Consider the following 18,776-nt stretch of genomic DNA (forward strand, 5'->3'; position numbering starts at 1 on the left):
CTCAGGGTGTCAAATGGAAAAAGAAGAACAATTGATGGACAGGATGCAGAACAATTACATACATTCATCCCAGTACAGAGATCTGGGCCTAAATCCATGGTTTTTTTGCTCACCATGCCATTCCAGTTTGGACCCAGCCATATGCAAATCAGTCTTGACCCTGTGCCCCATGGGAAAAGTCGAGCCCGAACTGCCAGGCCAGGTCCTCCCTGGACTGGGAACAAGCATCCTAGGACCGGTTTTGTGCTTTCAGCCCTCATCAGCCAGGATAGCTTGACTCCAGTGGCATGGAGAGCACGGGACCCACGTCTGGGCATACCCATCCCACTCGGGGTGACAAATGCAAAAAGAGCAATTGATGAACAGAATGCAGAACAATGTCATACACTCATCCCAGTACAGAGCTCTGGGCCTAAATCCATCAATTTTTGCTCACAATGCCATTCCAGTTTGGACCCAGCCATATGCAAATCAGTCTTGACCCTGTACTGCATGGGAACAGTCCTGCCCGAACTGCCAGGCCAGGTCCTCCCTGGACTTTTAACAAGCACCCTAGGACTGGTTTCGGCCCTCATCAGCCTCATCAGCCAGGATAGCTTGATCCACAATGATCCGTCCTATGATCCACCCATCTCAGCCCAATAGAGCTTTGCGATCCGAAAGTAAACGTCTGGTGACAGTCCCAAAAATATAACGGGTCAGAAGTGGAGGCCGTCTTTTCTCATACAATGTTGCTAAAACATGGAATCGCCTCCCCCTCTATATCCGTTCACAATCAAACTACCTGAATTTTCAAAAGCAACTGAAAACTCTCCTTTTCCCTTGATATGTTTGGAACCGGTATAGGCGCTACAATTAGCACTGGGATGCCCTCGGGTAACTAGGCGCTTTACAAATGCTACCTCATTCATTCGTTCAGCCAGCTTAGCCTTGCAATCAGCCAACAACAGTTGTTTGCCTAGTGAATCTTTTCTGGATTCACAGGCTGTGCATTATTCCGCCATCTTGTGGTTGGGTCCAGAATTCTCCAGTATACCAGTAGTCCTTCTCTTTTTTTTTGTGCATCGACAGTACCACTATTTGGTGTTTCAGTCAGCTTTTCCTGACGTCATATGCCCTCCCCGGAAACTCCCACGCATGGTTGCCATCTTCAGGTTCCTTTTTTTTGCAGTTGGTTCTGGAAGCGCTCTCCAATTTGCAAAAATAAGAAGTTTGGATGAGGTTTCATCAACTGACCACCAAAGAAGACCATCAAAAAGAGATACCAGAAAAGATTAGTTTGATCGTATACGTCAAGACCATATTGGAGAATGCCCAGATAGGGGGCTTCCTGTTCCACAAGATATGGAGAAGACACCTTTCCAGTTCTGCCCAAAGTCCTAACACAAACTCAGCCAGAAGGACAACCATCAGGTGTGTAACCTTTTCCTCCCACTCGACCACAAGAGTGACGACTGCGTGGTCTGTGTAGATTTCAAGCTGAAGACGCAGAGGACAAGGGACAAACCGAGGCAGGCACTCTACGCCATGCTGGGTCAGGAGCTGACTCCGTCACTTAAAGACATGGGTTTGTCTATGAAAATGAGGATAATATCGCTGAAGGTGCAGAAGGGGAAGGTTCAAACGTCGAGATTAGAATCATCACCATTAAGAGGGAACATCACAAGCCCAAAGATAGAAGAGCCCATGTAACACAAGACACATTCAGGGGGAGAGTGTAGAACACCAAACTCAAAAACATAGAGAGCGGCCTTTATGTCGAAAAAAATCACTAACCAAAGGCAGTCAAGCACATAAAGAACCCCTCAGGTCCCACAACAAGGACACCTCAGGTGGCCGAACACTCGAAGAGACAACAACATCAAAAGATGATCAAAGTCAAGAGGTTTTGATGTCGAGAGAAAAGAGAAATCAGGAGATGCCAAAAAAGGCGATGAGCGTAACAGCGTCAACGTCAAAGGAAACCTTGACATCGAAAAGAAAATCAAAGGTGATGCTCAAACCCAAAGCTCAATCCACCAAAAATGAGCGAAGGGAAAAATGCCTCAAGGCATACATGGCTGCAATTCTTCAGAAAAAATGGATTTTGATGCATCCCTTTAGGAATTCCAAATCCTTCAAAGGACTCCAACACCAAAAGAACAAATTGAGAAAGACTTTGAAGAACTGGACCTCCGTGTGACACCAGAGCCACAGGAGTAGAAAAAAGCACAATAATTCTTCCTCATCGAAGATGATCCTGATTCCCTTGGGCATGGGCATGTTTTAGGACTCTGTAGGGTTGGAGTATGTGGAAGAGGGAATTGACTCATTTCCTCCATATGAAATTACAATTCATGGGCAACTCATTAAAAGAGCAGCTGATCTTGCACATGCTGACTTCTCCTCCGGCTCTAGAGGGACAGGGATACTTATTCGGAAAAGTTTTCCAATGGTATGTCAACAGACAAAAATTGATGATCAGGGACGTTTTGCTGCTGCGACGATACAGTGGGAGGGCCGCTTGTATAACTTTGTCTCTGTGTATGTCCCTCCCGGCCTGCACGCCGCAGCACACACGGCCCTTGCTACCTTTCTCCTGTCTTTGCCGACAGCGACACTAGTTATAGGAGGAGACCTCAATGATGTCCTAGACCATGAGATGGACAGACACCCACATAACACAACGGTGCGGGGAGGTGGGCGGCTCGCGGGATTGCTGGACGCTTTGGGACTGACGGACTGTTGGCGCTACAGGCACCCCCACGATAGGCAATACACTTACTACTCGGCGACGCACCACTGTCTCTCGCGTATAGACTACATTTTAATATCAGGTGATGGCCTTCATGGCGTCAAGGAAGTCGACATCCGCCCCAGGGGCATATCTGACCACTCTCCTCTCCAACTTACATACACAAACCACTGCTCCCATAGGAATCGCATCTTTCCCATTCATGCGGGTTACCTGCAGAGCTCTCCTTTTAGAAAAACCCTTTCCAAAACTGCTAAACACTACTTTCAGGAGAACTCAGGCTCCGTGCGCTCCCATGGTACCCTATGGGAAGCGTATAAAACGGTCATACGCGGGCAGGCAATTGCTTCCATTGTCGCCCACAGGCGGACCCGGGATCAAGAACTTAGCACCCTTGAAGGGGCTCTTGAGGAGGCCATTGCCGACCAGGAGATCCACCTGTCCCCGGGAGCCGCTCATACAGTCCGGCTGCGACAGGTTGAGTGGATGTCCTACCGGAGGGAAACGGTGCAGACTACAATTCAGGCCACCCGTCATAGGATATACGAATTAGGCGATAAGGCTGGAAAGATGCTGGCCTGGCTCGATAAAAAGGATAGGGCGGGCAGGGTCATTGCACAATTGATCTCGCCCGAGGGCGGTCTGACCTCGGACCCGGGAGCCATTGCCGACTTGCTAGCTGACCACTTTGAAGCGATATATACCCCCCAAGCGACTTACACGACCGAGGAGGCTTACGACTATATTAAAGATCTGACAATCCCTTGCCTCTCGCCTGAGGCGGCACTCCTGCTGGATAAAGACATCACTGTGGAGGAGGTAGGGGAGGCGACTAACGCACTGGCGTCCGGCAAGGCTCTGGGTCCCAACGGTCTCCCAGTAGAACTGTACAAACACACTGGTTCCATAACTGCCCCACATCTGCTTAAAATGTTCGAAGATAGCCTGCAAACGGGTATGCTGCCTAAAGATCAGCGCCTAGCCACGATTGTCCCGATCCACAAACCTGGTAAAGACCCGGCAGTATGCAGCTCCTACCGTCCCATTTCCTTACTTAACGCTGAACCTAAGATCCTTGCCAAACTGCTCTCACAGCGCTTGGCTCCCCACCTTGATACTCTGGTACACCCGGATCAATCGGGCTTTATGCCGATGCGTAACACCTCTCATAATATGCGCCGTCTACAGGGGGTTCTGGCCCGCCGGGAAGACATACACGAGCCGGCAGTGCTTCTCTCCCTAGACGCCACTATGGCGTTTGACACTGTGGAATGGCCTTATCTATTTGCCGTGCTCCGTCACATGGGCTTTGGCCCCAAGTTCTGTGCGTGGGTCAGCCTGCTCTATGCCGGGCCCCTGGCCCAGGTAGCAGTAAATGGCCACGTCTCCAGGGATTTTCCGCTTGGCCGTGGGACGCGGCAGGGCTGCCCGTTGTCCCCCTTGCTGTTCACGCTGATCCTTGAGCCACTAGCAATCTGGATTCGGTGGGAACCTTCCATTAAAGGTATCAGGTGGTCGCCGTCCTGGGAAGATAGGATATCGCTCTATGCGGATGATGTCCTTCTTTACCTCACCTCCCCCAAAAAGTCAATCCTGGAAATTCTGAATGTTTGTGAAAAGTTTGGGAGGGTTTCGGGATATAGAATTAATTGGACCAAATCAGTCCTGTACGTCCTCGCCGGCAGCCCGCCTTCCCTCCCAGCGGACTGTCCGCTGCGTTATACGAACACTCCTTTTAAATATTTGGGAATCCAGGTGTCTTCCAACCAAGACGAATTCCACGCCCTGAACTTGAGACCCCCACTGGAAAGGTTTACGCGGGATGTCAAGGTGTGGCGTTCCCTCCCCCTCACCCTCCTTGGCAAGGCCGCACTGTTTAAAATGATGGCATTGCCTCGTTTTCTCTACCTACTCGAGAACACTCCGTTCCGGATCCCCTCTTCCTACTTCAGAGCCATCGCAACTGCGGTTTCTACTTTGTTATGGGACGGGAAACCGGCACGAATTGCACAATGCAAACTAGTACGTGATTGGTATGATGGGGGCATATCCCTCCCTGATATCGAACTATATTACTGGGCTGCCCACCTCAAGCAGATTAATTTCTGGTTACACGCCCCGCAGACCGAGCCTGCCTTTATGTCGGACAGGCAGAATACCGAGTCCAGGGGACTACTAAGAACCCTTTATAGTCGCCACGTTCCGTCCGACCTCGTCGGTCCGACCCGTCACACGGTCCAACTCTGGTATAGGGCGCATAGACGCCTTCAGTGCGCAGACACTATCACACAAATGACACCCCTCTGGGACTCACACAGACTGGGCTTCATGGGCAATAGCAAGGGATTCCGGGCATGGGATGCCATAGGCATTTCGGTGGTGGGAGATCTCTGGAGGAAAAACAACATAGTAGACTTCACTTATCTACAAGCCAAAAACGAAATGGCCCAGTCTGAGTATTATAGATATATGCAGATCCGTCACTCACTTCTGTCGGTCATCCCGGTTGGTACACAACTGCCAGAGTCCACTCCGTTGGAAGATAGGCTACTAACAGACCATATGTCCCAAAAAGCGACGTCCTACACATATAGGAAGCTGATCAACAACCTACCTGACATGTTATCTAAACTGCGCCTGTCTTGGGTGGGAGAAATTGGCGACCTTGATGACTCGGAATGGCAGGAGGCACTCTCGTCACCACGAGAATCTGCGATCCCATCCCGACTTAAGCTAGTTCAGTTTAAAATACTGCATCGCACGTACTACACCAGAACGGTCCTTTACAAAATGGGGAGGGCCTCCCACGAATACTGCCTCCGTGGATGTGGGGAGAGAGGGACATTCTTTCACACCATTTGGGACTGTAGCCGGGTGGCCACGTACTGGGCAGGGGTGATGCAAACGATTTCTCAATCCACAACCATTTCGTTAACGCCCGACCCGCGTCGCTGGCTGTTAAACATCTGGTGTGCGGAGGATTTGACTCACCGTCAACAAGATTGGGCCATACTAGGGATGTTGGTGGCAAAGCGGAATATTGCCAAGCTGTGGGGATCCACCGCACTGCCTACTTTGCGAGACTGGTGTAAGGACATGGATGAAGCGATGGTGGCTGAAAAAGCAGTGTTTGTCCACCGGGGATGCCCCGAAAAATGGGGGCAAATCTGGGGGGCCTGGAACCAATTTAGGGGAGACATATGTGAGCCACCACGAGTTGAACCGGATGAGTGTCTTTCGGATTCACAGGTATGATCTACGGTTTGCATAAGCTAGCATGGAACTCCTTTTGCCTTGATAGACCCCGCACGACTGTTTAGCGGGCTTCTCACTGTGGGATTTACTTTCTTACCATCATGCATCACGATGTTTCCGTCCGCCGCCGGACCCCCTGGGTTGTCGGCTTTAAGGCTGTGTGCTCAGTATATTCCGAATTGCTTGTTTTATCGCTGCGGCCAGCCCTGGGGTTGTGGGCCCTACATTGTGTATCTCTGTGCATGTACAATAAAGGTCTTCAAAAAAAAAAAAAAAAAGAGCAGCTGATAAATATGAAGTGCCATTAGAGGAGGAGAAAACACAATCCTGCTTCCTCCTAGAGACATTGCTGCCTTCATAAACCAGAAACCAATTCCTACGAATTCTGCCCTGCATTCTGGATTAAGGGAGAGAAGTTTTCATGGAGCCTGCAACGGCAGGGCTGTTACACTGAGGGCAAAGAAGAAACACAAAAATTTGTCAAAGTATCGTCTATACATGAAAGGAACAGTCCTAGCTGACTCCATCATTGCAGCTACAGCCAGGACAAGGGCAAAGATCCCTACAGCATTGGGACCCCCACCAGATAAAGTAAAAAGATGGATATGGTGGCAGGAAATTTGAGAGAGGTGATGCAACTCAATAGAGAATATCCATCTCGAATGTTCTCCTAAATAGATACGCATACCAGCACTGGGGTGAGATGGCAGTGCTTATGAAGCACTTGCCCAAAAAGTATCATAAGAGTGCAGCTTCCCTGGCAGTGGAGGGGAAAAACATTTCTAATATATGCCTCTATTTGACACTAGATGCTGCTGAAACTGCCACAGCACTGAGACACCATGCATGGTTAAGGTTCTCTGGTTTCAGGTCAGAGATACAGGCAAACATCATCAATGAACTGTTCAATGGGAACAAGTGTTCGGTAGCACTATAGATGAAACCCTTCAACGACTGAAAAAAAGCAAAGTCAAGGGAACATTGCAATTCAGAGGAAACCTGTGGAGAGGAACAACACTGGTCCCAAAACTGACAGGAAAAGGAAGTTGTGCTCTAGTGCAAATTCACATCAAGGTTTCCAGGACATAAGCCAAGCACAGACACAATCACAAAATTGGCAGTATCAGACACCAGGACGCCAGCCCTTTTGGGGACATGCACGAGGAAGAGCACAGCCTCACAGAGTGGGAGCAACCTCCTCCAGCAAGTGATTTATCAATCCATCAATCCCGATCACACACACCACCGGTGTGAGGCAGAATAAGGGACTTCCTTCAGGAGCGGAGGAAGGTGACAATTGGACACTTGTATATTAAACATCATACAATTTGGGTACTGCATAACACTTACAATGCCACCATCAGCTAGGGGGCCAACGGAAGTGGTCAACTCAAAAGAGCAAACATCCTGTCTGCTCAAAGAAATAGAGGAATTGCTGGAAAAAAAGGCATTAGAAAGGGTGCCCAAGAAAGAAATCAAACAGGGAAATTACTCTACATATTTCCTAATTTCAAAACAGGACAGAATTCTCCGTCCGATACTGGACCTCCATTTTAAAAACAATTTCATTTGGACCCCAAAATTCAAGATGATGACACTGCAAGAAGTCATACTAAAGTGTTAAAAAGGAGATAGCATGGCAACTATAGACATAAAAGATGCTTACTTGCACATCCCAATGAATCACAGAAATAAGAGATATTTGAGTTTTGTATTGAACAAGACACACTATCAGTTCGAAGTGCTAACCTTCGGTATAAAGTCTGCATCAAAGAGGTTTACAAAATTTCTTAGGGCAGTGGCAGCGCAGTTAAGGAAACAAGGGATATATGTATATCCTTACTTAGACAACTGCCTAATAAGAGTAAACTTTTTAAGCAAATGCCAACAGAAATACAGCGGTAATAACAACACTTTTCAGTCTGGGGTTTTCAATAAACACACAAAAGTCATCTCCAAAACCAGAACAAAAAACAAATCTTTCTTGGAGCAAGAATCATCTCAACAGAGACAAAGGCTTATAATTGCGAGAAAAGCATAGCATCGATACTTCAAGAAACTCACCTTTACAAAAAGGGGCAGTCTCTAACAACATGGACTGTGAGGAAAATACTGGGGAAGATGGCCTCATGCATCCCTCTCATACCATAGGCAAGGCTACATATAAGACCAGTTCAAGATTGTGTACAAAACCAATGGTCAGAAACTATAGGGAGCTGGGAAGATCTAGTGGTTGTCAAGCAAAAAGTACAGAAGAATATAGCGTGGTGGAACAGATCACATTTAAAAGTGGGAAGGTCATTTATACAACCAACTCCTACAGTAATCATTAGTACAGACTCCTCACATATGGGTTGGTGGAGCTCAAATGGACACACTCAAAGTCAAAGGTATATGCATGTAATAGAAAGGAGTACAGCATATCAATGTTCTGGAGCTGAAGACAGTGTTATTAGCTTTAAAATCCTTTCAGAGATGTGGATAAAATCTCTATTCGTTAAAACAGACAATGCAACAATAATGTTTTATCTCAACAAGCAGGGAGGAACACAATCCCTTGTTCTATCAGTACTAGCTCAGGAAATCTGGAAGTGGGCCAATCAGAGATTATTCTTCCAGGGAATGACAATATCGAAGCAGACACGCTGAGCAGGAAAGCAACATCCTCCCACGAGCTGGAACTCAATCAAGCAGCACCCAAACAGATATTCAAACAATGGGCAACACAAGAAATAGATCTATTCCCAACGCCAGAAAACACAAAATCCCAATAATTTGCTTTCAGACATCCACACTACCAATACCTAGGAAATGCTCTGTCAATAAACTGGTCAGGAATATTTTCTTACACTTTTTCCCAGACATCAATGTTACACAGAGTAATCAACAAATGCAAACATTCCAATGCTAATACTCATTGCCCCTCAATGGGCGAGACAACCTTGGTACTCGGACCTAATAGAATTTGTGATGGGCAACATACAGAGATTACCAAGCCAACAGGGCCTGCTGTCAATAAAAAGGGGCAGAGTTCTTCACTCGGAACCAGAAAGTTATATTTTAATAACATGGCTCCCGAGGACATAGAATTTGGCCACTGAGGTCTACCAGAAAACATAATAGTCATTCTCAGAGAAGCAAGAAGGCCAACAACAAGAAGTGCTACATAGCCAAATGTGAAAAATACTCAAAGTGATGCCAAAAGATGGGGCCATTACAGGACAATACTAAGTACCCAACAGTCCTTAATTATCCCACACACCTACTAGGCTGCAAACTAATTCATGATTCACTAAACGTACATTTAGCAGCAATAGTGGCCTACACAAGAGGTCTTATAGGAATGAGTTTCTTCTTATAAGACCCATAAGGAGGCTTGACACTCTGACCTGACTGAAATCTGATGCCCCAAAGGTCTGTGTTTCGTAAGATCCACTAAGTTAATCGCTCCCCTACAAGTGTAAAAAGAAATGGTGAGAGGGTACAGCCCTGCCGCCTACCCTCTCTATTAGTAATGGATGGAAAAGGACACCAGTGGCGCTCACAAGGGCACAGGAATCCCGGTGCAAGGTTCCGAAACAACCAAGAAACCCTGGGCCTAAATTCATCTGCTTTAGAATCTGAAACTTGAAGGGCAAATTCACGGAATTTAATGCTTTTTTGAAGTTTACCAAACCACTGCAGCAGCTCCTTTTAAAGCCTCCAAGAGAACCATTTGGAGTCATCTTAAACAATGTCATGTACCCTGCTGAGCATAATGAATCAGAGAACACCACGCACACATCAATCTCATCACCAATGTGCGGGACAAGATTTTCACATTCGAGTTTATAAGCAACATTGGTCTATATGAGAAGCAGTCATCACGGTCCTTTCTCTGCTTTAAAATAGTCGTGATCAGAGCACCTTGAAGGTCAGGCAGGACTGGCCTGTGTCTGTGGCTTCCCTATACATTCATAATAAATGAGGAGCTAGTATACATGAACATTTCTTTAAAAAGTCTGAATAATACCTGTTGGGTGCAGATGGTTACCACTATTCAGCCCCTTGATTGCTTCCTGAATTTCTCTCACTTCAACTGATGGTCAAGTTCCTGCCTTTGGTCTGAGTCCAATGTACTTTCTGTCAGATTAATTGTTCAGCAGCAAGAGGTGTCCACACCGCATGAAGGGAAGCATAAAACCCTTTAGGATACTGCTGATGATGTGGGCTCATTTGGTTCCACAGAATAGGGCAACCCAATAGTCCGTCCGGAGACTTGATAAATGTTCACCACTGCTGTATTCCTACATACTTCCAGCATTCCCTCTATAAACAAGTATGGTCAGGGCAAAGTACTGCAATGCTTCCCTTTGTTATTTTCTAGTGTACGAATATGCCTCAAAAGAACTGGTAGCAGCACCTAATTTGAACCAGTGGTTGCCAGTGTGTGTGGGGGGGAGGCCGGGGTGGCACCAGCACTTATTTTCAGGGACCAGCTCTTATGTTTCTGCATCAGACATTTGCCGAGAGCATTAGAGAGAAAAACACACTAACAGGAAAGACGATGTGTTAGACCTGGTACCATTGGCGTGAGTCTCCCTTCCATTGATTTACTGATTACCTCCTGTTTTTGATATGTTTTGCTGGTTAGATGCTTTGGGCACTGTGTAACTGCTATTCAGTGCCACAGTGCAGGAGCTCCCTACGTTAAATTGATGTATTGATTAGTGACTCCATGATTGGGTTATTTGATTTACTTGTCAGACCCTAGTACAGTGCACCATGTGTGCCCAGGGCTTGTAAATCAAATCCTGCTAGTGGGCTTGCAGCATTGGTTGTGCCACCCACAGAAGCAGCTTGTAACATGTGCCTCTGGCCTGCCATTGCAGGGCCTGTGTGCAGTCTGTGTCTGCCATGTCGACTTGGCGAGTGCACCCACTTACCAGTCCCTAAACTTTCCCTTTTCTTCATATCAGGCACCCCTATGGAAGGCCCAATGGCAGGGTGCATTGTAAGGACATGCCCTGGTGTGTGTGTGGCATGTCCTCATAGTGAATTACAGCCATTTTCGTTTTTCACTACTGCACGGCGCCCTGTTCCCCATAGGCCAAAAGGGGCAGTTTGATTATTACATCTTATAATCCTAAGTGACTCAGGGAACTTCGAGTTTAGTATGCCTGAACTCAGAATGATAGAATACATATTTTAGCGAAGTGGTGTGTCTGATGTCCCTGGCCTACACTGTGAAAGGAAAGAAGGAGTCTTGTCAACAAAGTGCTCCAGGACTGACTGGAACTGGTTTGGACTAAGCAAATGCCTCTCTGCCTTCAGAGAACAAAGAGAATAGTAGTATAAATATGGGGACCCAGAACCCAAGACTTGAGATCACTTCTGGGAACAAGACAAACCTTTTGCCAAGGAGATGAACCAAGGAAGCTGCAGGAGTTTGGACTGCCTCTCTGCCAGTGTGTTGTTTTCTGGGTTGGCCTGCAGTGGTTTCATTATTGCCAAGGAAAGGAGAAGGAGCTGTAAAAAAAGTTTCATCATCTTGAAGAATATTTCTCCAAGGGCTTGAACTTGTGCTTGCCTCCTACTGAAGTCTCAGGGATAAAAGACTTCACCACCAGCCGTCGCATCGCCGAAGAAGTGTGTCGCCGCTGCAGAGATTGCCGCCGCATCACCAGAGAAGCGTACCTTCGTCAAAGCTGTCACCCAACGCATCACTGGAGAAGCGTGTCGCCGCCGCAAGGACGCTGTCGCATCACCGGAGAAGCGTGTTGCAGGGCCTGTTGCATCTCCAAAGCTACAGAGTTTGCCGCATGCCCAATGGGCGTGTACGCATCATCTTCACATCATCACATCAAGGGCGCCATCTTATCGCATCGCACCGGATCGTCGCATCGCATCGAGGCGCCATCTTGTCGCATCGCAACCGGAACGCATCACGAGAATCTACGCATCACCTCCTCTCCGGTAAGGATCAATACGCATCCCCTACTCTGCGCAAGCTTTGAGGCGCAACGCATCATCTCCCCGAAGCAAGGAAACAACGCATCTCCCTTCCTGCAAACCTTTTGTTTGTTTTGCGTTCCGCATCCAGGTACTTTTGTGAGAACTTTGTTGCATTCATCATCAACTTGAATTAAGTAACTTCTACCATCTTTAAGTCTATTTTAAGTACAGTATTGTAGATTTTTGTCGTTTGTGGTCTTGTGTTAAGTCTATATAAAGAATACTTATTTTTATAAAACCTGTGTGGTGTCCATCTGCAGTGTTTGTGCTGTATTACTGTGTATCTTCACAAATGCTTAACACACTGCCTCTGCGATAAGCCTGTCTGCTCGTGCCAAGCTACCAAGGGGGTGAGCAGGTGTTATCCAGTAGTGTAATCCCCTTTCCCTGACTTAGAAGCAAGGGTCTTTATTTGGTCAAAGGTGTACACCATTGCCAACTAGAGACCCCCAGTTCTAACACGAAGGAAGAGAAATATGGAAAACTGTCACAAAGGGAGAAAACTGGAACCTGAAAGAGTGAGCTGAAGGGGCGGGGAGTGTCTCTTTAGTGGATTGTAGAGACCTGAGCTGGATGTAGGACCAGCAGCCTTGGTATTCTGTACGCACACAATGAATTGCTTGTTTAAGAGCAGAACTTTGAGCATCGGCACTCTTTCATTTACAAATTTCACTGAGTGGTATAGAAACAATTTATATTGTTAATGCATTTCACAGGTAAAACATGATCTGTGTTGCTGCAAAGAAAACATACTGTGGTCTTTGAATTACTGTAACCTTAAGAAATAGGGCCCCTTATTTACAGTTTGATGGATGGGATATCCACCATGTTATGAAAAGCTCTGTCTAGCGGTTAATAGTTTAACATCATACAAAGTGAACTCTGTACATAGTACTTTGGCATCTGGACTTAAAATTAAGCTGAGAATACCATGACTCCAGGGAAACAATGTGCCTGATTCACAAGGTTGCATGTAAATATGCACTCACATGAAGATCTACTCCTCCTACACCTAGGTGCAGCTCTCCAATATGTTTGTACTATTAACCATTTTCAAATAGAGATTTCCACCAATATTCCCCCTTATTTGAGGGGAATTTCCATCCCCTCAAATGTCGACAGAGTTTGCGAGTATAAAGTAGCTGTTTGTAACTTTCAATCTTTTTGTGGAGATTTCTGTTTCTCTTAATGGAACATTCACGTAAACAACACTTGACTAAATGTGTACTCCATATAGGTTTTTCTTGTTAGATCTCCGCCAGTAGACAGATTTTATAAAATAGCTAGGTCGTCAGAATACAATAAAACATACTTTTTGTGCAAAATGCGTATATGGTGTTGAATTTCATTTTATATGTTGTTGCTGAATGTGTATGCTTTCCTTGAACATTTCCATGTTTTCCAATGCATTGAAGAATGTTTTGTGTCGATATCTGTGCGTGTGAATATGTCATAGGTAGGTAAATGCCGCATAGATTGTATATTCCGATGTAATTAGCATTTACATGCTGCAGATCCTACTTTTCTATGAGAATTCCAGGATTGTGCAGCATTGTGGAGACCAGTGTAGGTAATCACATGCACACTGATACAGTAGTACTTCAGAAGTACTATTTTGTGTACATTGACTCCAGTGATGGCTAATTTTGACATTCTAAGAGGTATCCTTTCAGAAGGGAGATCTTCTATTTTCTATTCTATTGCGTGAATTCAAAAGAAGAAGCTGATACACATGATATGGCGAAGGGGATGTGCAAGCTGCCTAAACCTATTACCATTTTGCCCTTTAATCCTCCCCTGCAGAGAATTGCTGCAATTGAAGAACATACTAGAGGTGGTAGTGGAAGTGGATTGCAGAGACTAGACATTGAATTGTACTAACGATTCCTTATTAGCGTAAAATAAAGATTCGCTAATAAGGAATTACAAAATGGCATGCATGAAGAACTCTCTTAAAAAATAGCGATTTCTTAAAATTCCTTAATTGCGACTCGCAAATTGCGAGTCGCAATTAAGGAATACCTCCCCATTCATTCCTATGGGCCTAGAGGCCTAAAGGAATGAATGGGAAGACAATCTCAATTTGCGATTCTCAATTAGAGAATCGCAAATTGAGATTGCAATTTCAAGGGTGCCAGGGTGTCAAAAGGACACCCTGTTGCACCCCAGAAATCTGCATATGGGTACATCTTGCACACACACATGCCCTAAGGGCATGTCTGTGTGTAAAATGGCACTTTGAAAAATGCACTTAGTGCATTTTTCAAAGTTTTGGCAAATTACCATCAAGTTCAACTTCATGGTAATTTGTGCCCCCTATTAGCAAAATCGCAATTTTTTTACTTTAATGCATTGCATTTAAGGAATCTCAATTTGAGATTCCTTAAATGCAATAGCAATTTAAGTAATCGCAATTTTGCGATTTTTTTCAATTGCGATTTTTGCATTTGGGATGATGCATCCAAAATGCAAAAATACCGGTCGCAAAGGGGCAGATTCTGAGAATCTGCCCCTTTGCGAGCGGAATTTAGCTAGATGCATCTGGGCTTAAGTAATTGCAAATTTGCGAATTCTTAAATTGCGATTTTTGCATTTGGGATGATGCATCCCAAATGCAAAAATACCGGTCGCAAAGGGGCAGATTCTCAGAATCTGCCCCTTTGCGAGCAGATTTTAGCTTAATGCATCTGGGCCTATGTTTCTTATTATTCAAGGATGAGCTCACTTTTACATAGAGGAATGACAAATACAGCCATCTGCAAAGAGGACAATAAAACGAGAAATCAAAAGTTGCTTAGGCCCTTTTCATGTTATGTATTCAATTCAAGTATGCTGTGTTGATTGTCGATTGCCAACACTTGTGCTAGTGTCCTATCAGTTGTGTGCGACTCAAAGGACAGTATCCTGCATGCACTACAAGTAAAATAAACCAAAGTTACATGTGTAAAATATGTTCTTCTTTGTAATGACTTGGAAATGATAAAGTTGCCAAGCTTTGCTTTCTTATGTGTGTAGTTATGTGAGCCGCATGTTGGAACGTTCACTTTATATTCTAAATGGCGTTTTGTCCATAGACACAGTAGTCTGCATTTGACTGCCGAATAGAACCAGACAATGTAAACATATCTATGTTACTTTTGAAGGTTCCAAAAGTCAAAAACATGTTTTAAGACCAGAGTCTCTGGAAGGCACCGATGAGGAGGATCCAGTCACAGCCTTGGAATGGGATCCACTCTCCACGGACTACCTTCTGGTTGCTAATTTACACAATGGGATTCGATTAGTAGATTCGGAATCTCTCTCATGCATCACGACGTTCAGTTTCCCAAGTGCTGCTGCATCGGTGCAGTGTTTGGCATGGGTTCCTAGTGCACCAGGAATGTTCATCACTGGAGGTATGCACATTCATTTTATTTATAACTTGATTTGAATGCTAAAATTGTTAGTATTATTCCAAGATACACATTAACCTGTTTGCTATTTTTATTCATGATTTTTATTCATGTTGAAGTGACATACTTTTTCGTTTCAAATAACATGTCTTTAGAACAATGGTTGTGAGTCAAGTGATTGCACTGCACAATATTCGAACGAATGGTTAATCAAAATATGATACTTAATACAATGGAAATGGTGGCATTTTGGCGCCTAACGTACCTGCTCAAGTGTCTTCTATGACAAACTAGATTCCGATCAGAAATGAATGGGTTTGCTAGAAAAAAAAGTTTGTCAAGGAAAATAAGCAACTGTCTCCGACAAGCATTGGTAAATGCAAAAGGTTTTGCCTATGTGATTAATAATAAGCAGTATTTTGTTGTAGCTTGTCGAGCAGGTGTGCAATATACACTACTGAAACCCTTTTTAAGATTAATATTAAATACAATAGATTTCACTAGCACAGCGCAGGCGAAACCTAACGAGCACAGTGCAAGCAAAACCTAATAGGCACATCAAAAGCGCTGTGCAGGCAACGTTTAAAAAAGGAAAACACAAGTGTCTCAAAATCGCTCCTCAAGAGAGTATCACAGATCTGTGTGCTGCACCTACTTGGCTAGGCTATTAAGCTATAGTAACTCTTTCACTGTGACCTAATGAAAATATAATTGTTTATTATTTATATTTTTTTATATATCTTTATTGGCATTTTGAAACCAATGAGATAAAAATGGCACGGTTAGTCTCAGATTCAAACAATAAGGGTCATCAAATATTCGTGAACACAAGGTTGAATGGGCTAGATACATTCAGTGGGCCCGATTCACAGAACTAACTTAAGACAAAATCCTAAACTTACTACCATTTTTGTATTCACAGAAGGCACTTACTCATTTTGGTATTCACAGAAGGCACTTACTCATTTCGGTATTCACCGAAGTTAGGAGTCCTAACTTTAGGACTCCTAAATGCCTTCTGTGAATACCGAAAGTCTTAAAGTTAGCATTTTTTTCAATTTAGTAGTAGTAAAGTTAGGACTCCTAACTTTCGGACTCCTAAATGCCTTCTGTGAATACCGAAAGTCTTAAAACTAGGATTTTTCTCAATGTCCATGTCTCTGAAACGTAAGAAAACAAACCTGTGTCAAATAAACCTAGACTCTACTTTTTTATCCAAGTCAGTACGCTGTCTAATATGTCCAAGGTGAGCGCTCTCCTATTTCCCCTAATTGCCCTCGGGCCTACAATCATTGTTTATTTTTATGCATTATGAATGGCTTGAACGGTTCAAACAAACTGTGTGTCTGTGCCTCACACAAGCACCCATGCGTCACACAGGAAAGGGATAGGATTTTAATGGTGGATTGCTGCTGCATTCTGTATTTACTACATTTTATGTTGCTTTATGCAAACCGTTAGCTGAGAGACATGTTTTGCAATTCAACCTGTTATTTACAGTTACTTCAGTAAACATAAAGTTAGCATTATCCCAGTTTGTATCATTAAACTCCAAATGTGACAAACTAGTCATATGCGTCTTAGCTGGGCCGCTTTGTATGGCGAAGATTATATCATTTATAAAGCAACTCTTCCCTCTATTGGTTATTCAGAGAATTTATAGTTTGTACTCAAACCTGCTAGCTAATGCACGACAACAAACGAAATGAGTTAAAAAAAAGCCAGTAAACCAGATTTCAATGGTTGAAAGAGGAGAGGGGATTTGTCCTTCTTCTGTGCTTGAGACCGGACCTTTGTGGCTGCTGTAGCGCACTGGCGCTGTGAAACCCCGAGTGCCTTTTACCCTGAAAGCACCACCTCTCGCCGGACCCGCTTTGCGGGTCCCGCTTCGAGGCGCTGGACTCTAGTGGGTGTTAGAGCCTCCAAAGACTGCTGTGGGCGCAATTTGAGCAGGGCTGCGAGCGTGCTGGCAACTGGACTCCGTTTCACAGGAGTCCCGGCGGTTGCTGTCCTGCCCGAGTCACCTGGGCAGCTCTCCCTGCTCAGACACGACCACCTTTATCACTCCCCCTATAAACAGCGCACGTAATCCCCGCTGCGTGGGAGCGTCCCGGGAGAAGCCCGGGACAAGGGCGGGGCCGTCTGTGGCCGTCAGGGGCCGAGGGAGGCCGGGCTGGGCCCGGTCCCTAAGGTTATATACTCTGCTTCCATTGCACTTGGGTTATTTTGATGCCATATAGTTCAATATTGCATAACCTGTCACAGACATGTCTAACTCCCTTCCATCTTGTGTTGGAGTCTCAATTTTAGGGCCCCTCGACAAATACTTCGAAAAAGCTAACAGGGAGATAGACAAACAACTTCTTCTATAAGAGAAACGTGCTGAGCGATGCAGGTCCATTGAACACTTGAAACAGAATCCACTACCCCCCATTACGAATAGAAGTGTCACACAGGACTTGGGAAGCACATGTGGGTCGGACAGGGATGCTGATCTTTTTTGTACTGACCATTTACCTACCATCTTTCGGGACCTCAATACTTCTGTTATAAACTCTGGTAATAATAATGCTGACAATTGCAGTAGTTTGACTACCGACTTAATTAGTCTTATAGACCTCAACACACCTATAGCACAATCCTTAGATCCACAACTACATTCTCCTTTAATCAATCAATCGATTGATAGTGTAACCCCAACTAAGCCAATACAAAATAAAACAACGTCCTCTAATTCTAAAAATGTTACTGGAGCCAAACCCACTAATCATCGTAGGGTTTATCATTCCCCGCCTAGAAAAAGGAGGAAAAAAGGGGGTGTTAAAAGGAAAAGTTCTGTCATACAGGCCCCCTCTTCCCCATGGGGAGGAACACCTAAGATTAAAAAAAGTGTACCGCTAGTGAGGGTGCTTTCGCCTGGTTCTTTTTCCCAATCCACTCCACCCGTTATTGATGATTCCTTACATATATCAAAAAAAGAGACCATAGTTCTCCTTGATCAATTGTTAAAATCCTATATGCTCCGTTTTATGGAGAGGATTAGGATTTTGGGGGAGAAAATGGATAATTTCTTATCAATTGCTGATTCTGCTAAAAAACCTCACCCAAAGTTACCTATGAATCACCCCCAATTGAAGGTGATTCCACCCATCCCTACATCGATTCAAAGCACATGACTCAAAACCCTTGCTAACTCAGCTAGTGAAAAAACTGTAGTCACCCCTACACCCAAACCGTCATTAGTATCCAAACCAGCTAATGAGAACCCCGCGTTGGTTACCAATCAAACATCTATTGCCAATAGTCAGACTCAACTATCGGGGGCAGCTAAAGCCAAATCTTTATCCCAAAAACTTCTTCCAAATCGTAAAAATATAGTGGACCTACCCCCTGAATCATCA

The 18,776-nt window shown here is 44.8% G+C and overlaps 1 protein-coding gene across 2 annotated transcripts in view; it reads left to right on the top strand.

Moving 5' to 3' along the window:
- Window positions 1-18,776, top strand: part of WDR17 (WD repeat domain 17) — a 953,840-nt gene that overhangs the window by 105,844 nt on the left and 829,220 nt on the right. For both annotated transcript variants that reach the window (XM_078677682.1, XM_078677683.1), the window contains exon 5: window positions 15,127-15,378. In XM_078677682.1, the coding sequence (XP_078533808.1) occupies window positions 15,127-15,378 (252 nt within the window). The remainder of the gene's footprint in view (window positions 1-15,126; window positions 15,379-18,776) is intronic.

The sequence above is a fragment of the Lissotriton helveticus genome, chromosome 2_1, assembly GCF_964261635.1.
Source record: "Lissotriton helveticus chromosome 2_1, aLisHel1.1, whole genome shotgun sequence".
NCBI classification, from domain to species: Eukaryota; Metazoa; Chordata; class Amphibia; order Caudata; family Salamandridae; genus Lissotriton; species Lissotriton helveticus.